Genomic DNA, 20549 nt, shown 5'->3' with positions numbered 1-20549 from the left:
TATCTTTGAAAAGCAGCAGTAGCTTGCTGCCAATTACTCTGGAAACCCTAATTCATTTTTTTATACAAAACAATTGTTTTTTCAAATCACAATTGTGTTGCTTATAATGATTGTAAACCTTGAGAGCAAAGCTTCTCAAGAAGAATTCTTAATGAAAGGATTCTGTTATCTTGATTGTGGACTATTATATTAATTGCTTGTGGATTTCATAGTTATAAAGTCAAATGGAACGATATTTTGTAAGCAAATTCCACAACAGTATTCAATGTGGAAAAATTGATGATGTGTTCAATTAGCAATTTTGATTATGAACCTTGAATTTTTTAAATCCTGTAGTATGCTTTAAAAATAAGTTTGTTGTTTATAGGAACAACTCGATGGGTTGTAAGGAATTCTGGAAATGTTTGCTGTTAAGATTTCAATTTTGTTGTACTGGCATGCAAATTCAATTTGAATTTGCTAGGCAACTTGAATCAAGCATTCCTCTTCACGGTGACCATTGTATTTACTACTTACTTATTCAAATGATCATTTATGTACATATTGAAGATCTTCAAATGTTTGTGAGCACATATTGAAATTGCTTACTCACATATATCAATTGATGTGAATCGGTGTGTCATTCCCAGAATGATCACTCCAGACTGCCGAGAACTGATAGTTTCCTTTATTTTCCTTTCTGTACTAACCAGGTTTACCATCAACAGGAAAGTCAAGCGTGTCACAAATTATGAACAGATGTAAGTATCGTTCATCTCTGTAACAGGGTATGAAAGAAATTTTTTTAAAAACCTGCATTGAAATTCCATATTTTTCCTCTGCTATTTAGTGCATAGTCCAACCACAATGAGAGGTACGCCATTTTCTCTTGCAACTATCCATACCGTTAAGTAAAGCTCACTTCACCTTAATGTGTGTAGTCAATGAAGTGCTACATCAGAATTGTAAAGATTTATTGTGTTCTGTTCTATGTAGGGCCAAGTCAAGGCACAGAAATAACCATGAGCGGTAGCCCTGTTACTCAGATTAGTGGTGAGTAAAAGTTTTCTCTTGTGAAAAGAGCAATTTGCTATGGAAAAAAGGGCCAGTGTAGTGATTTGTTGCTGGCAGGGAAAGAGGTAGTCCCTTATATCAGTCCTTCCATTGGGAAATGTACCAATTGAGAGCTTGGGAGAAATTCCACATTTTTGTTTGTATGGACCTTATTTGATGAGTGTGCTTTAAAATTAAGTTTGTTCTTAACTGGAATATGTTGGTGTGTTCTGATTAGTTCTTGAAATGTTTGCTGTTAAGATTTCAATTTTGCTTTTCCTGCTCACAATCTAACTTGAATTTGCAGGCAACTTGAATTAAGAATTCCTCTTCATGGTACCCATTGCGTTTACTACTTACTTAATCAAACAATGCTTTATGTGCATTTTGAAGACCTTCTAACATTTGTGAGCACATTTTGAAATTGGATGATCACATGTATCAATTGATCTGACCAGCTGTAACACTTCCAGAATGATCATTCCAGTCTGCAGAGAATTGATAGTTTCTTTTACTTCCTGTGCCAACTAGGGTTAACAGCAACAACAGGAAGAACAAGTACTTCACTGATCACCATCAGTGGTATTAAAAATGTGCCCCCTAGTCTTGAAATCCCCCATTCTAGGGACAAGACACGTATCATTAACCCTATCTATACACCTCATGATTTTATAACCTTCTCAATATCCTACATTCCAGTGGAAAAAAGGAGCACATTTTTAACATGAGAGATTTTAAAAAGACATGAGGGGCAATGTTTTTACACAGAGGGTGGTTTGTATGTAGAATGAACTTCCAGAGGAAGTGGGGAATGTAGGTACAATTGTAATGTTTAAAAGACATTTGGGTAAGTATATGAATACAAAAGGTTTGGAGGGGGATGGGCAAGGGGGATGGTGGAACTAGTTTATTTTGGGATTGTAGTCAGCAAGGACTAGTTGGACCAAAGGGTCTGTTTCCATGCTGTATGCTCTATGACTCTATAAATGTTCTGCTATTTATTCCTTAATAATGGATTCTAGTGTTTCTCAGGTGCCAGATTAACTGGCCTATATTTTCCTGCATTCTGTCTCCCTTCCCACTTAAACAGGAGTGTCATATGGGTTTACCAGTTCCCCGGAAGCCTCATAAAATCCAGAGTGTTTAGCAATATTTTGACCAATGCCTTCCCTATCTCTACAATCTTTCCTTTAAAGTGTTAGGATAAATGCCACAAGATCAGTACTGGAACCTCAAGTAAATATGTTTTATATCAATGGCTTGGTTGCTAAATTTGCTAATAGTTAGGAAAGTAAGTTGTGAAGAGGGTATAAAGAATCTATAAAGGAATATAGATAAATTAAGTGATTGGCAAATACAAGGCAGATGGAGCATTATGTCAGAAAATGTGTATTTGTCCAATTCAGCAGGAATAAGGGAAAAGCAGGATATTATTAAAATGGAGAGGGGTTGCAAATGGATTTGGATATACAGTTACTTGAATCTTAAAAGGTTAGTATTTAGAAACAGCAAGTGATTGAAAAGACAAATTGAAGGTTGTCACTTGTTGAAAAGGCAATTGAATACAAAAGTATGCACGTTTTGTGACAATTGTAAAGTGTATTGGTAAGGCAACAGACTTTGGTGAAACTATCCTGCTTTGCCTCCTTAGGATATAATTATCTTTGAAGTGGTTCAGAGGAGGTTCACATGATTGATTTTTGGGATAAAGGGGTATTTTTGTGAGGATTTTTTGACAAACTAGGTCTGTATCCACCAGAGTTGATATGAATGAGAGGATGATCTTACTGATGTTCATGACATGATGTGTGAGAGACTCAAAGGGTTTTCTCCTGCTCCTAATTTTGTGTCTTCTTAGTTTGTGACTTCATTGCTTTGTGGTATGTTTTCTGCTATATTGGGTCAACAGGTTCTATGCAGTCCACCAGACTTGCCTTTTTGAATATTATGACTACAGATGAGCAATTGTTTTCTTATTGGCGCATAAAATCTGGTCAGCCAAATATGATGAGTGAAGCTGAAAATGTGTTGCTGGAAAAGCGCAGCAGGTCAGGCAGCATCCAAGGAGCAGGAGAATCGACAGTTCGGGCATCAGGAATTGGCATGAAGCCTCTTGTTATTGGCATTGAATTGCAATTCTTCATATATTCAGTCCATTGATATTGTGATGAAAATTTTATAAGATATTATTATTATTATGGAACTTGGATTCTAAATTAGGGATTTTGTTTTGGTTTTATTTCATTAAGGATGAATTTGTTATTTATATTGTGCCTAAAAGCACGTACAAAAAAAATCTGACTCACACTAAATGGCTGGATATCACCTGATTCATTAACTGTTCAAGTATGTTAAGTTTGGTCTCTACAGAAATGAGGCTAAGGGTCACAAGCAGGTTCAGCTCAGAAGAAACAATCTATGCCTGCAGAAGGGCAATTCAGTTGTGATGGTCTCCAAGCCATCAGAGCTGGAAAGGTATCTTACGATGTTTTAAGGTCATTTCATATATACCGCAGGTTTTGTTTTATATTTTCTTGTCTATTAAACATTAGTCTTTTATATTTTCAATAATTACTCACATTGGCAGCATGTGAATATTTTCAGTGACTAACTATTATGGTGGTCAAATTGCTAATACTAAAATTATAGTCTATCAAGCTTGATTTATCTCTGGAATCTGACCTGTCCAGTATTGCCTTCAACTGGTTTCATACATAAAAATATGGAAGTGTGAAATCAATAGAATGACAGGAAATAGTGAATGCTTGATGTCATGTTTGAAACATTTCCCGTGCCCTATGGTGGCTAATGTGGACACAAACATGTTGAGTTTTGCCTTCCTCTCTGATGACTGATGCACTTTAATTCTGGGATTGAATGAATTTTGAATGAAATAGCTTTCATAAACATGGATGTTATCTGATATTTTTTACATAGAAAAGGGTTGGAAACTCAAAGTCAGAGTTCAGCCGATATGATGTTTCAGTAGTTGATTCGTTCCAACTACTCTCTCCCACAGGACTAAGCATTCAATTCTGGGAAGGAGTGAAAGCTCATTCATTCTGCTTTTGCAATACTGTAGGTTGTAGTCTTTGGTTTCCTATTTCAGTACAGCAGTCCTTTATGTGGATTGTCTTTCTTGTCATGCTCTGTTTGGCTGACAACTCTTTCTCTCTTATGGTGACTCTGAGTTTTTCTCGGAGTGCAAACGAAATACTATCTCACAGTCTGCTATAAAGAATAGATAGCTGTGATAAAGATAGCTGTGATGCTAACTTTGCTGAATTGTTGTTTGAACCAGTAAAGTCAATTATGCTGTTTTTCCAGTGCTCCCATTTTCTCAGAAGTTTTGACTGTCTCACCTTTAGAAGGACCAAAAGGTTAATCAAATTCTAAAAGTCTCCCTTTATGAATTATACTGAAATAATGCATCAGGCTGACAGTGCACCAATAAAACCAGTCTTGAGATTTCTGGGAGCCATTTTGTAGGATGCCATGTCTATTTCAAAAAGACAAATAAACTTTTATCATGTTGTTGGTCCTTGATCTGCCCTCTAGGCATTTAGGGATGGGCAGTAAATGCTGGCTGAGCTAGCGACACCCTCACCAAGTAAATGAATAAATAAAAGTTTAACTGCATGGTTGTGAGAGCTGTATTACTGATTTGACTACTATGTTCATAAGAGCATTTATGACTCAATATTTCAGTTGTGATGAAGTAAAAATAATATCTAAAATATATGTAATATTTCACTTAGAATGTGAATGAATGTTCTCTAACATTTTTCTCTATTATTAAGGGTCAAAATCAACTGCAATAACAGGAATATTGGCATTATCTGAGACCTCCTCAACTGGTTAGTACAGCTAATTTTCTCTCCAGCAGTTGAAATTAAGTTACTGAAATTGGATTTTTATTAATCAGAATATCTTGTCTGTTTTGTTACGAAGAGCTGACAGGAATTATGAAGACAGCCATATCTACATTTTCTGAAATGACCAATACAAGGGAGTATTGGTTTTCTCATTATCACTTGGAATCTATCTGGGGTTTCCTTAGCCTTGTTTATACATTGACATTGATTTGTGAAGGACCTGAGGAAGCTGAAAGTGATAAGTTATAATGCTGAAAATGAATAAGTGTCCAGACACAGCAAAGTTAATTTCTTGGTAATAAAACAGAGACATATAGATGCTGGAAATCTGAAACAAAAACTGGAATTACAGGAGAAACTCAGCCAGTCTGGCAGCATTTGTGGAGAACAGACGGAGTCAATGTTTTGATTTCAATGACCCTTCGATTCTGCTTGCTATGCGAGAACCTGAAATATAGTGTGATCTCCTGAGCCAAAATATGAATTTTCCTGAATCTTCAAGAAGGTTACATAATAACATAAGAAATAAGAACAGGAGCACGTCTTCATGCATGCCTCAGCATTCAACGAAGTCAGGGCTGATCCATTTCAACCCTTAACTGCTCTTACATGCCAGCTCAGCATAGCCACCAACTTCCCCGAAACTTCAGAAATCTAACACCTCTTTGAATACTTGCAGTGATCTCGCTCCATAACTCTCTGAGATAGAGAATTCCAGACATTAACTACCAGCTCAGAGAAGAAATTCCTTTGCCTCTGTTTTAAATAAATGTCCACATATACTGTAACTCTGACAGTTTGAGATTCCCCAACTAATGGAAATATCTTCTCAATATTGGCAAACACACTCAGAAAATCATGTACTTTTCAATAAATTCATTCCTTATTTCTCTAAACTCTCATGAATAAAGGCCTAACCTGTTTAACCATTAATGATAAGCTAATTCCTTCATCCTAGGAACCCAGTGAATCTCTTTTGAACAGCCTCCAATGCAAGTCCATCCTTTTTTAAATACAGGGACCAAAACTGTATACTGTACTTCAGGTTTGAGAATAGAATGGAATCCCTACAGTGTGGAAGCAGGCAATTTCGCCTATCGAGTCCACACTGACCCTACAAACAGCATCCTACCTAGATCCATCCCCCTACCCTATCGTCGTTACCCTACATTTCCCATGGCTAATGCACCCAACCTACACATCCCTGAACACTATGGGTAATTTAGCATGGCCAATACACCTAACATGCACATCTCTGGACTATGGAAGGAAACTGGAGCACCGGCAGAAACCGACACCTCACCAAGATCCATATAGTTTATGAAAATCTCCCTTCCAGATCTCTCTTAGGATTGTGCTAAGCTCCCATTGATCATTTGTGTTGAAGTGCAGTATTCATAGACATAACTGCAAGGAAATATTTTTTAAAATATACTGAGTTGAGATACCGTAGTGTCTGGAAATCTGTTGGGAGATTTCTGAATCTCACGCATTGCTGCCTCTAGATCCTGAGATCCAAGTCAATGGAATATAAGGTGATGTAGAAGATCTTATACCTTTGATCGTGTGGATATATCTTAAACCATCCTTCTAGCAGAACCTAAATGTGACTTAAAATAGTCAATCTACTCTCTTCCCTGAATTCTGTTCAAAATCTATTGGGTTTAATTCCTATCAAAGCATCAAAACTTCAGATACTTTCTTGGTTACTGTTTGAACATTTTTTTTTCTTAAGGTGTCACCCTTTCAACACTTTTAAGTCCTACACTTGAAACTGTAGCACCCACATGTAAGGTATGTCATATTTATGCAGTTAATTTATAGGTTCCTGTGTAAGAACCTGGTTTTTTCAGACAAATAAATAAAATATACTGCTTGTAGTCTGTCCAGATAGTTTAAGTGAATGAATGAAGAGCTGGCAAATGAAGCACAACAATGGGAAAGTGTAAAATTGCCCTTTTTGCAAACAGAATAAAAAGGAAGCATATTATCTAAATGGTGAGAGGTTGCAGAGAGATGTGGGTTCCCCAGTGCATGATTCACGGTACAGCAAGTAATGAGGAAAGCTCATAGAATGTCACGTTTTATTGCAAGGGAAATTGAATGCAATAGGGAAGTTATGCTTCACATCTGAAATACTCATTGTTTCATGAACTCACTTATGCAACAGAACATTTGTGAAGCCTAAGTGTTATGAAACAAGCTCTTTCAAATAGATTCACACCACTACAGGATCCTTGCATCTCTCCCAATTTATTGTTGATAGCTGTGCTGACATTTTTGTTTAACAAAACTCTCATTAAAAGCTATATAAATATAAAGTACAAATTAGAATTTAGAATTAGGTTTTATTGTCACACGTACTCAAGTCCAAGGATTCAGGAGTAATAAGTTTACAATGTCCCATTCACAGCATTATCTTAGGTACAAGGTACCGAGGTACATAATCTTAGGTAAAATGTCAAAAAATATAGGAATAAAAGTTCAACATTGCAGTTTTTGTTAATATAAAGTAGTAAATAAGAAATAAAGTTAGAAGTTCCAAATTATAGTGCTTCTTTAGACATAAGCCTGCAGTCATTCCATGCTGGGCTCCCCATGTTGGGTTCAATCTCTCTCCCAGACTGGATTTAATCTCTCCCCCATGCTGTGCTCAATCTCTCCCCTACACTGGGATCAATCACTCCCCACACTGGTCTCAATTGCTCTCACATTGGGCTCAATCTCTCTCACACTCGGCTCAAAGTAAACCTCCACACTGGGATCAGTCTCTCCCCACATTGGGCCCAATCTCTCCCCCGCACTGGGCTCAATCTCTCCCCCGCACTGGGCTCAGTCTCTCCCCACATTGGGCCCAATCTCTCCCCCGCACTGGACTCAATTTCTCCCCCGCACTAGGGCTCAATCTCTCCCCCGCACTGGGCTCAATCTCTCCCCAACACTGGGCTCAGTCTCTCCCCACATTGGGCCCAATCTCTCCCCTGCACTGGGCTCAATCTCTCCCCATCCACTGGGCTCAATCTCTCCCCCACACTTGGCTCAGTCTCTCCCCACATTGGGCCAAATCTCTCCCCCGCACTGGGCTCAATCTCTCCCCTGCACTGGGCTCAATCTCTCCCCATCCACTGGGCTCAATCTCTCCCCCACACTGGGCTCAGTCTCTCCCCACATTGGGCCCAATCTCCCCCCCGCACTGGGCTCAATCTCTCCCCCGCATTGGGCTCAATCACTCCCCCACATTGGGCTCAATCTCTCCCCCAAACTGGGCTCAGTCTCTCCCCTGCACTGTGCTCAATCACTCCACACATTGGGCTTAATCGCTCTCACACTGGGCTCAATCTCTCCCCTATACTGGGCTCAATCTCTCCCCCACATTGGACTCAATCGCTCTCCCCAGCACAGAGCTCAATCTCTCCTCACACTGGGCTCAATCTCTTCCCCACACTGGACTCAATCGCTCTCCCCAGCACTGAGCTCAATCTCTCCCCATCCACTGGGCTCAGTCTCTCCCAGGCACTCGGTTCAATCTCTCCCCCACACTGGGCTCAATCTCTCCCCATGCACTGGGCTCACTCTCTCCCCTGTACTGAGCTTAATCTCATCCCCTGCACTGGGCTCGATCTCTCCCCCTCACTGGGCTCAATTTCTCCCCTGCACTGGGCTCAATCACTCCACACACTGGGCTCAATCGCTGTCACACTGGGAACAATCTCTCCCTGCACACTGGACCCGATCTCTCCCCCAAACTGGGTTCAATCTCTCTCACACTGAGCTCAATCTCTCCCCTGCACTGGGCTCGATCTCTCCCCTGCACTGGGCTCAATCACTCCACACACTGGGCTCAATCGCTGTAACACTGGGCCCAATCTCTCCCTGCGCACTGGATCCGATCTCTCCCCCAAACTGGGTTTAATCTCTCTCACACTGGGCTCAATCTCTCCCCCACACTGAGCTCAATCTCTCCCCCACACTGGACTCAATCGCTCTACCCCGCACTGAGCTCAATCTCTCCCCACACTAGGCTCAATCACTCCCCCACAATGGGCTCAGTCTCTCCCCAAGCACTGAGCTCAGTCTCTCCCCTGCACTGGGCTCAATCTCTCCCTCGCACTGGGTTCAATCTCTCCCCTGCACTGGGCTCAATTTCTCCCCCGCATTGGGCTCAATCTCTCCCCATGCACTGGGTTCAATCTCTCCCCATGCACTGGGCTCAATCTCTCCCCCACACTGGGCTCAATCTCTCCCCATACACTAGGCTCAATCTCTCCCCATACACTGGGCCACATCTCTCCCCCACACTAGGCTCAATCTCTCCCACACTGGGCTCAATCTCGCCCTGTTCACAGGGCTCAATCTCTCCCCACGCACTGGGCTCAATCTCTCTCCCGCACTCAGCTCACTCTTTCCCCTATACTGAGCTTAATCTCATCCCTCGCACTGGGCTCAATCTCACTCACACTGGGCTCAATCTCTTCCCCCACTCTGGGCTCAATCTCTTCCCCCACTCTGGGCTCAATCTCTCCCCCATGCTGGGCTCAATCTCTCTCCCACACTGGGCTTAATCTCTCCCACACTGGGCTCATTCTCTTCCCCGCACTGAGTTCAATTTCTCCCCTGTAATGGGCTCAATCGCTCCCCACGCACTGGGCTCAATCTCTCCCACGCACTGGGCTCAATCTCTCCCCATGCACTGGGCTCAATCTCTCCCCATGCACTGGGCTCAATCTCTCCCCCACACTGGGCTCAATCTCTCCCCATGCACTGGGCCACATCTCTCCCCCAGACTGGGCTCAATCTCTCCCACACTGGCCTCAATCTCGCCCTGTCCACAGGGCTCAATCTCTCCCCACGCACTGGGCTCAATCTCTCCCCTGTACTGAGCTTAATCTCATCCCTCGCGCTGAGCTCGATCTCTCCCCCCACAATGAGCTCAATCTCTCTCACACTGGGCTCAATCTCTCCTGACGCACTGGGCTCAATCTCTCCCCATACACTGGGCTCCATCTCTCCCCCGCACTGGGCTCAATCTCTCCCCATACACTGGGCTCCAACTCTCCCCCTGCACTGGGCTCAATCTCTCCCCATGCACTGGGCGCAATCTCTCCCCTGCACTGGGCTCCACCTCTCCCCCACACTGGGCTCAATCTCTTCCCCACACTGGGCTCAATCTCTCTCACAATGGGCTCAGTCTCTCCCCACGCACTGGGCTCAATCTCTCCCCACGCACTGGGCTCAATTTCTCCCCCACAATGGGCTCAATCTCTCCCCCTGCAGTAGGCTCAATCTCTCCCCACGCACTGGGCTCAATCTCTCCCCACGCACTGGGCTCAATCTCTCCCCCTGCACTGGGCTCAATCTCTCCCCATGCACTGGATTCCATCTCTCCCCCACACTGGGCTCAATCTCTCCCCCACACCAGGCTCAATCTCTTCCCTGCACTGAGATTAATCTCATCCCCCGACTGGGCTCGATCTCTCCCCACACTGGGCTCAATCTCTCCCCACCCTGGGCTCAATGTCTCCCATGCACTAGGCTCAATCTCTCCCCTACAATGGGCTCAATCTCCCCCTCACCGGGCTCAATCTCTCCCCTGCACTGAGCTTAATCTCTTCCTCCACACTGGGCTCAATCTCTCTCAAATTGGGCTCAATTTCTCCCTGCCCATTGGGCTCAATCTCTCCCCCTGCACTGGGCTGAATCTCTACCCCACACTGGGCTGAATCTGACCCCCACACTGGGCTGAATCTCTCCCCCCACACTGGGCTCAATCACTCCCCCACAGTGGGCTCAATCTCTCCCCACACTGGGCTCAATCTCTCTCACACCGGGCTCAATCCCTCCCCTGCACTGACCTTAATCTCTTCTCCCGCATTGGGCTCAATCTGTCCCCACACTGGGCTCAACCTCTCACATGGGGCTCAATCTCTCCCCCACAATGGGCTCAATCTCTCCCCACGCACTGGGCTTAGTCTCTCCCCCGCACTGGGCTCAATCTCTCCCCCACACTGGGCTCAGTCTCTCCCCACATTGGGCCCAATCTCTCCCCCGCACTGGACTCAATTTCTCCCCCGCACTGGGCTCAATCTCTCCCCCGCACTGGGCTCAATCTCTCCCCAACACTGGGCTCAGTCTCTCCCCACATTGGGCCCAATCTCTCCCCTGCACTGGGCTCAATCTCTCCCCATCCACTGGGCTCAATCTCTCCCCCACACTTGGCTCAGTCTCTCCCCACATTGGGCCCAATCTCTCCCCCGCACTGGGCTCAATCTCTCCCCTGCACTGGGCTCAATCTCTCCCCATCCACTGGGCTCAATCTCTCCCCCACACTGGGCTCAGTCTCTCCCCACATTGGGCCCAATCTCCCCCCCGCACTGGGCTCAATCTCTCCCCCGCATTGGGCTCAATCACTCCCCCACACTGGGCTCAGTCTCTCCCCTGCACTGTGCTCAATCACTCCACACATTGGGCTTAATCGCTCTCACACTGGGCTCAATCTCTCCCCTATACTGGGCTCAATCTCTCCCCCACATTGGACTCAATCGCTCTCCCCAGCACAGAGCTCAATCTCTCCTCACACTGGGCTCAATCTCTTCCCCACACTGGACTCAATCGCTCTCCCCAGCACTGAGCGCAATCTCTCCCCATCCACTGGGCTCAGTCTCTCCCAGGCACTCGGTTCAATCTCTCCCCCACACTGGGCTCAATCTCTCCCCATCCACTGGACTCAATCTCTCCCCAGGCACTTGGGTCAATCTCTCCCCCACACTGGGCTCAATCTCTCCCCATGCACTGGGCTCACTCTCTCCCCTGTACTGAGCTTAATCTCATCCCCTGCACTGGGCTCAATTTCTCCCGTGCACTGGGCTCAATCACTCCACACACTGGGCTCAATCGCTGTCACACTGGGAACAATCTCTCCCTGCGCACTGGATCCGATCTCTCCCCCAAACTGGGTTCAATCTCTCTCACACTGAGCTCAATCTCTCCCCTGCACTGGGCTCGATCTCTCCCCTGCACTGGGCTCGATCTCTCCACCACACTGGGCTCAATTTCTCCCCTGCACTGGGCTCAATTTCTCCCCTGCACTGGGCTCAATTTCTCCCGTGCACTGGGCTCAATCACTCCACACACTGGGCTCAATCGCTGTAACACTGGGCCCAATCTCTCCCTGCGCACTGGACCCGATCTCTCCCCCAAACTGGGTTTAATCTCACTCACACTGGGCTCAATCTCTCCCCCACACTGAGCTCAATCTCTTCCCCCACTCTGGGCTCAATCTCTCCCCCATGCTGGGCTCAATCTCTCTCCCACACTGGGCTTAATCTCTCCCACACTGGGCTCATTCTCTTCCCCGCACTGAGTTCAATTTCTCCCCTGTAATGGGCTCAATCGCTCCCCACGCACTGGGCTCAATCTCTCCCACGCACTGGGCTCAATCTCTCCCCATGCACTGGGCTCAATCTCTCCCCATGCACTGGGCTCAATCTCTCCCCCACACTGGGCCACATCTCTCCCCCAGACTGGGCTCAATCTCTCCCACACTGGCCTCAATCTCGCCCTGTCCACAGGGCTCAATCTCTCCCCACGCACTGGGCTCAATCTCTCCCCTGTACTGAGCTTAATCTCATCCCTCGCGCTGAGCTCGATCTCTCCCCCCACAATGAGCTCAATCTCTCTCACACTGGGCTCAATCTCTCCTGACGCACTGGGCTCAATCTCTCCCCATATACTGGGCTCCATCTCTCCCCCGCACTGGGCTCAATCTCTCCCCATACACTGGGCTCCAACTCTCCCCCTGCACTGGGCTCAATCTCTCCCCATGCACTGGGCGCAATCTCTCCCCTGCACTGGGCTCCACCTCTCCCCCACACTGGGCTCAATCTCTTCCCCACACTGGGCTCAATCTCTCTCACAATGGGCTCAGTCTCTCCCCACGCACTGGGCTCAATCTCTCCCCACGCACTGGGCTCAATTTCTCCCCCACAATGGGCTCAATCTCTCCCCCTGCAGTAGGCTCAATCTCTCCCCACGCACTGGGCTCAATCTCTCCCCACGCACTGGGCTCAATCTCTCCCCCTGCACTGGGCTCAATCTCTCCCCATGCACTGGATTCCATCTCTCCCCCACACTGGGCTCAATCTCTCCCCCACACCAGGCTCAATCTCTTCCCTGCACTGAGATTAATCTCATCCCCCGACTGGGCTCGATCTCTCCCCACACTGGGCTCAATCTCTCCCCACCCTGGGCTCAATGTCTCCCATGCACTAGGCTCAATCTCTCCCCTACAATGGGCTCAATCTCCCCCTCACCGGGCTCAATCTCTCCCCTGCACTGAGCTTAATCTCTTCCTCCACACTGGGCTCAATCTCTCTCAAATTGGGCTCAATTTCTCCCTGCCCATTGGGCTCAATCTCTCCCCCTGCACTGGGCTGAATCTCTCCCCCACACTGGGCTGAATCTGACCCCCACACTGGGCTGAATCTCTCCCCCCACACTGGGCTCAATCACTTCCCCACAGTGGGCTCAATCTCTCCCCACACTGGGCTCAATCTCTCTCACACCGGGCTCAATCTCTCCCCTGCACTGACCTTAATCTCTTCTCCCGCATTGGGCTCAATCTGTCCCCACACTGGGCTCAACCTCTCACATGGGGCTCAATCTCTCCCCCACAATGGGCTCAATCTCTCCCCACGCACTGGGCTCAGTCTCTCCCCCGCACTGGGCTCAATCTCTCCCCCACACTGGGCTCAGTCTCTCCCCACATTGGGCCAAATCTCTCCCCCGCACTGGACTCAATTTCTCCCCCGCACTGGGCTCAATCTCTCCCCCGCACTGGGCTCAATCTCTCCCCAACACTGGGCTCAGTCTCTCCCCACATTGGGCCCAATCTCTCCCCCGCACTGGGCTCAATCTCATCCCCACACTGGGCTGACTCTCTCCCACACTGGGCTCAATCTCTCCCTCGCATTGGGCTCAATCTCTCCCCATGCACTGGGCTCAATCTCTCCCCACACTGGGCTCAATCTCTCCCCATGCACTGGGCCACATCTCTCCCCCAGACTGGACTCAATCTCTCCCACACTGGGCTCAATCTCGCCCTGTCCACAGGGCTCAATCTCTCCACACGCACTGGGCTCAATCTCTCCCCTGCACTCGGCTCACTCTCTCCCCTGTACTGGGCTTAATCTCATCCCTCGCACTGAGCTCGATCTCTCCCCCCACAATGAGCTCAATCTCTCTCCCACTGGGCTCAATCTCTCCTGACGCACTGGGCTCAATCTCTCCCCATGCACTGGGCTCCATCTCTCCCCCACACTGGGCTCAATCTCTCCCCACGCACTGGGCTCAATCCCTCTCATACTGAACTCCATCTCTCCCTGTCATTGGGCTCAATCTCTGTCACACTGGGCTCAATTTCTCCCTGCCCACTGGGCTCAACCTCTCACATGGGGCTCAATCTCTCCCCCACAATGGGCTCAATCTCTCCCCATGCACTGGGCTGAATCTCATCCCCACACTGGGCTCAATCCCTCTCATACTGAACTCCATCTCTCCCTGTTATTGGGCTCAATCTCTGTCACACTGGGCTCAATTTCCCCCTGCCCACTGGGCTCAATCTCTCCCCCACACTGGGCTCAATCTCTCTCACACTGGGCTCAATCTCTCCCCCACACTGGGCTCAGTCTCTCTCACACTGGGCTCAATCTCTCCCATTCACTGGGCTCACTCTCTTCCCACGCACTGGGCTCAATCTCTCACCCACACTGGGCTCAACCTCTTCCCCCACTCTGGGCTCAATCTCTCCCCCATGCTGGGCTCAATCTCTCCCCCACACTGGGCTCAATCTCTTCCCCCACTCTGGGCTCAATCTCTCCCACGCACTGGGCTCACACTGTCCCTGCACTGGGCTCACTCTCTTCCCCCACACTGGGCTCAATCTCTCTCCCATACTGGGCTCAATCTCTCACCCACACTGGGCTCAATCTCTTCCCCCACTCTGGGCTCAATCTCTCCCACACTGGGCTCAATCTCTCCCCCGCATTGGGCTCAATCTCTCCCCATGCACTGGGCTCAATCTCTCCCCTGCACTGGGCTCAATCTCTCCCCACGCACTGGGCTCAATCCCTCTCATACTGAACTCCATCTCTCCCTGTCATTGGGCTCAATCTCTGTCACACTGGGCTCAATTTCTCCCTGCCCACTGGGCTCAACCTCTCACATGGGGCTCAATCTCTCCCCCACAATGGGCTCAATCTCTCCCCATGCACTGGGCTGAATCTCATCCCCACACTGGGCTCAATCCCTCTCATACTGAACTCCATCTCTCCCTGTTATTGGGCTCAATCTCTGTCACACTGGGCTCAATTTCCCCCTGCCCACTGGGCTCAATCTCTCCCCCACACTGGGCTCAATCTCTCTCACACTGGGCTCAATCTCTCCCCCACACTGGGCTCAGTCTCTCTCACACTGGGCTCAATCTCTCCCATTCACTGGGCTCACTCTCTTCCCACGCACTGGGCTCAATCTCTCACCCACACTGGGCTCAACCTCTTCCCCCACTCTGGGCTCAATCTCTCCCCCATGCTGGGCTCAATCTCTCCCCCACACTGGGCTCAATCTCTTCCCCCACTCTGGGCTCAATCTCTCCCACGCACTGGGCTCACACTGTCCCTGCACTGGGCTCACTCTCTTCCCCCACACTGGGCTCAATCTCTCTCCCATACTGGGCTCAATCTCTCACCCACACTGGGCTCAATCTCTTCCCCCACTCTGGGCTCAATCTCTCCCACACTGGGCTCAATCTCTCCCCCGCATTGGGCTCAATCTCTCCCCATGCACTGGGCTCACTCTCTCCCCTGTACTGAGCTTAATCTCATCCCCTGCACTGGGCTCGATCTCTCCCCCTCACTGGGCTCAATTTCTCCCCTGCACTGGGCTCAATCACTCCACACACTGGGCTCAATCGCTGTAACACTGGGAACAATCTCTCCCTGCGCACTGGACCCGATCTCTCCCCCAAACTGGGTTCAATCTCTCTCACACTGAGCTCAATCTCTCCCCTGCACTGGGCTCGATCTCTCCATACACTGGGCTCAATCGCTGTAACACTGGGCCCAATCTCTCCCTGCGCACTGGATCCGATCTCTCCCCCAAACTGGGTTTAATCTCTCTCACACTGGGCTCAATCTCTCCCCCACACTGAGCTCAATCTCTCCCCCACACTGGACTCAATCGCTCTACCCCGCACTGAGCTCAATCTCTCCCCACACTAGGCTCAATCACTCCCCCACAATGGGCTCAGTCTCTCCCCAAGCACTGAGCTCAGTCTCTCCCCTGCACTGGGCTCAATCTCTCCCTCGCACTGGGTTCAATCTCTCCCCTGCACTGGGCTCAATTTCTCCCCCGCATTGGGCTCAATCTCTCCCCATGCACTGGGTTCAATCTCTCCCCATGCACTGGGCTCAATCTCTCCCCATGCACTGGGCTCAATCTCTCCCCATGCACTGGGCTCAATCTCTCCCCCACACTGGGCTCAATCTCTCCCCATGCACTGGATTCCATCTCTCCCCCACACTAAGCTCAATCTCTCCCACACTGGGCTCAATCTCGCCCTGTTCACAGGGCTCAATCTCTCCCCACGCACTGGGCTCAATCTCTCTCCCGCACTCGGCTCACTCTTTCCCCTATACTGAGCTTAATCTCATCCCTCGCACTGGGCTCAATCTCACCCACACTGGGCTCAATCTCTTCCCCCACTCTGGGCTCAATCTCTCCCCCATGCTGGGCTCAATCTCTCTCCCACACTGGGCTTAATCTCTCCCACACTGGGCTCATTCTCTTCCCCGCACTGGGTTCAATTTCTCCCCTGTAATGGGCTCAATCGCTCCCCACGCACTGGGCTCAATCTCTCCCCCGCATTGGGCTCAATCTCTCCCTGTGCACTGGGCTCAATCTCTCCCCATGCTCTGGGCTCAATCTCTCCCCCACACTGGGCTCAATCTCTCCCCATGCACTGGGCCACATCTCTCCCCCAGACTGGGCTCAATCTCTCCCACACTGGCCTCAATCTCGCCCTGTCCACAGGGCTCAATCTCTCCCCACGCACTGGGCTCAATCTCTCCCCTGTACTGAGCTTAATCTCATCCCTCGCGCTGAGCTCGATCTCTCCCCCCACAATGAGCTCAATCTCTCTCACACTGGGCTCAATCTCTCCTGACGCACTGGGCTCAATCTCTCCCCATACACTGGGCTCCATCTCTCCCCCGCACTGGGCTCAATCTCTCCCCATACACTGGGCTCCAACTCTCCCCCTGCACTGGGCTCAATCTCTCCCCATGCACTGGGCGCAATCTCTCCCCTGCACTGGGCTCCACCTCTCCCCCACACTGGGCTCAATCTCTTCCCCACACTGGGCTCAATCTCTCTCACAATGGGCTCAGTCTCTCCCCACGCACTGGGCTCAATCTCTCCCCACGCACTGGGCTCAATCTCTCCCCACGCACTGGGCTCAATCTCTCCCCACGCACTGGGCTCAATCTCTCCCCCTGCACTGGGCTCAATCTCTCCCCATGCACTGGATTCCATCTCTCCCCCACACTGGGCTCAATCTCTCCCCCACACCAGGCTCAATCTCTTCCCTGCACTGAGATTAATCTCATCCCCCGACTGGGCTCGATCTCTCCCCACACTGGGCTCAATCTCTCCCCACCCTGGGCTCAATGTCTCCCATGCACTAGGCTCAATCTCTCCCCTACAATGGGCTCAATCTCCCCCTCACCGGGCTCAATCTCTCCCCTGCACTGAGCTTAATCTCTTCCTCCACACTGGGCTCAATCTCTCTCAAATTGGGCTCAATTTCTCCCTGCCCATTGGGCTCAATCTCTCCCCCTGCACTGGGCTGAATCTCTACCCCACACTGGGCTGAATCTGACCCCCACACTGGGCTGAATCTCTCCCCCCACACTGGGCTCAATCACTCCCCCACAGTGGGCTCAATCTCTCCCCACACTGGGCTCAATCTCTCTCACACCGGGCTCAATCTCTCCCCTGCACTGAGCTTAATCTCTTCTCCAGCATTGGGCTCAATCTGTTCCCACACTGGGCTCAACCTCTCACATGGGGCTCAATCTCTCCCCCACAATGGGCTCAATCTCTCCCCACGCACTGGGCTCAGTCTCTCCCCCGCACTGGGCTCAATCTCATCCCCACACTGGGCTGACTCTCTCCCACACTGGGCTTAATCTCTTCTCCCGCATTGGGCTCAATCTGTCCCCACACTGGGCTCAATCTCTCCCCCACACTGGGCTCAATCTCTCCCCATGCACTGGGCCACATCTCTCCCCCAGACTGGACTCAATCTCTCCCACACTGGGCTCAATCTCGCCCTGTCCACAGGGCTCAATCTCTCCACACGCACTGGGCTCAATCTCTCCCCTGCACTCGGCTCACTCTCTCCCCTGTACTGGGCTTAATCTCATCCCTCGCACTGAGCTCGATCTCTCCCCCCATAATGAGCTCAATCTCTCTCACACTGGGCTCAATCTCTCCTGACGCACTGGGCTCAATCTCTCCCCATGCACTGGGCTCCATCTCTCCCCCACACTGAGCTCAATCTCTCCCCACGCACTGGGCTCAATCCCTCTCAAACTGAACTCCATCTCTCCCTGTCATTGGGCTCGCTCAATCTCTGTCACACTGGGCTCAATTTCTCCCTGCCCACTGGGCTCAACCTCTCACATGGGGCTCAATCTCTCCCCCACAATGGGCTCAATCTCTCCCCACGCACTGGGCTGAATCTCATCCCCACACTGGGCTCAATCCCTCTCATACTGAACTCCATCTCTCCCTGTTATTGGGCTCAATCTCTGTCACACTGGGCTCAATTTGCCCCTGCCCACTGGGCTCAATCTCTCCCCCACACTGGGCTCAATCTCTCTCACACTGGGCTCAATCTCTCCCCCACACTGGGCTCAGTCTCTCTCACACTGAGCTCAATCTCTCCCCCACACTGGGCTCAATCTCTCCCATTCACTGGGCTCACTCTCTTCCCACGCACTGGGCTCAATCTCTCACCCACACTGGGCTCAACCTCTTCCCCCACTCTGGGCTCAATCTCTCCCCCATGCTGGGCTCAATCTCTCCCACACTGGGCTCAATCTCTTCCCCCACTCTGGGCTCAATCTCTTCCCCCACTCTGGGCTCAATCTCTCCCACGCACTGGGCTCACACTGTCCCTGCACTGGGCTCACTCTCTTCCCCCACACTGGGCTCAATCTCTCTCCCACACTGGGCTCAATCTCTCACCCACGCTGGGCTCAATCTCTTCCCCCACTCTGGGCTCAATCTCTCCCACACTGGGCTCAATCTCTCCCCCGCATTGGGCTCAATCTCTCCCCATGCACTGGGCTCAATCTCTCCCCATGCACTGGGCTCAATCTCTCCCCATGCACTGGGCTCAATCTCTCCCCCACACTGGGCTCAATCTCTCTCACACTGGGCTCAATCTCTCCCCCACACTGGGCTCAGTCTCTCTCACACTGGGCTCAATCTCTCCCCCACACTGGGCTCAATCTCTCCCATTCACTGGGCTCACTCTCTTCCCACGCACTGGGCTCAATCTCTCACCCACACTGGGCTCAACCTCTTCCCCCACTCTGGGCTCAATCTCTCCCCCATGCTGGGCTCAATCTCTCCCCCACACTGGGCTCAATCTCTCCCACACTGGGCTCAATCTCTTCCCCCACTCTGGGCTCAATCTCTCCCACGCACTGGGCTCACACTGTCCCTGCACTGGGCTCACTCTCTTCCCCCACACTGGGCTCAATCTCTCTCCCATACTGGGCTCAATCTCTCACCCACACTGGGCTCAACCTCTTCCCCCACTCTGGGCTCAATCTCTCCCCCATGCTGGGCTCAATCTCTCACCCACACTGGGCTCAACCTCTTCCCCCACACTGGGCTCAATCTCTCCCACACTGGGCTCAATCTCTTCCCCCACTCTGGGCTCAATCTCTCCCACGCACTGGGCTCACACTGTTCCTGCACTGGGCTCACTCTCTTCCCCCACACTGGGCTCAATCTCTCTCCCCAGCACTGAGCTCAATCTCTCACCCACACTGGGCTCAATCTCTTCCCCCACTCTGGGCTCAATCTCTCCCACACTGGGCTCAATCTCTCCCCCGCATTGGGCTCAATCTCTCCCCATGCACTGGGCTCAATCTCTCCCCATGCACTGGGCTCAATCTCTCCCCATGCACTGGGCTCAATCTCTCCCCATGCACTGGGCGCAATCTCTCCCCCACACTGGGCCACATCTCTCCCCATGCACTGGGCCACATCTCTCCCCCAGACTGGGCTCAATCTCTTCCCCCACTCTGGGCTCAATCCCTCTTCCACACTGGGCTCAATCTCACCTGTCCACAGGGCTTAATCTCTCCCCATACACTGGGCTCCATCTCTCCCCCGCACTGGGCTCCATCTCTCCCCCACACTGGGCTCCATCTCTCCCACACACTGGGCTCAACCTCTCCCCAACACTGGGCTCAATCTCTTCCCCACAATGGGCTCAATCTTTCTCACAATAGGCTCAGTCTCTCCCCATGCAATGGGCTCAGTCTCTCCCCACACTGGGCTCGATCTCTC

At 50.1% G+C, this 20549-nt stretch overlaps 1 protein-coding gene across 1 annotated transcript in view; it reads left to right on the top strand.

Annotated features, from left to right (window-relative positions):
• Positions 1-20549, top strand: part of LOC140466593 (uncharacterized) — a 44488-nt gene that overhangs the window by 9925 nt on the left and 14014 nt on the right. Inside the window, exons 10-14 of the mRNA XM_072562044.1 lie at positions 693-740; positions 830-853; positions 976-1032; positions 4833-4889; positions 6643-6701. Of these exons, the coding sequence (XP_072418145.1) occupies positions 693-740; positions 830-853; positions 976-1032; positions 4833-4889; positions 6643-6701 (245 nt within the window). The remainder of the gene's footprint in view (positions 1-692; positions 741-829; positions 854-975; positions 1033-4832; positions 4890-6642; positions 6702-20549) is intronic.

This window comes from Chiloscyllium punctatum, chromosome 44 (genome assembly GCF_047496795.1).
Source record: "Chiloscyllium punctatum isolate Juve2018m chromosome 44, sChiPun1.3, whole genome shotgun sequence".
NCBI classification, from domain to species: domain Eukaryota; kingdom Metazoa; phylum Chordata; class Chondrichthyes; order Orectolobiformes; family Hemiscylliidae; genus Chiloscyllium; species Chiloscyllium punctatum.
Note: the sequence above shows the minus strand (reverse complement) of the source record. Positions and strands in the feature narration are given on the sequence as shown.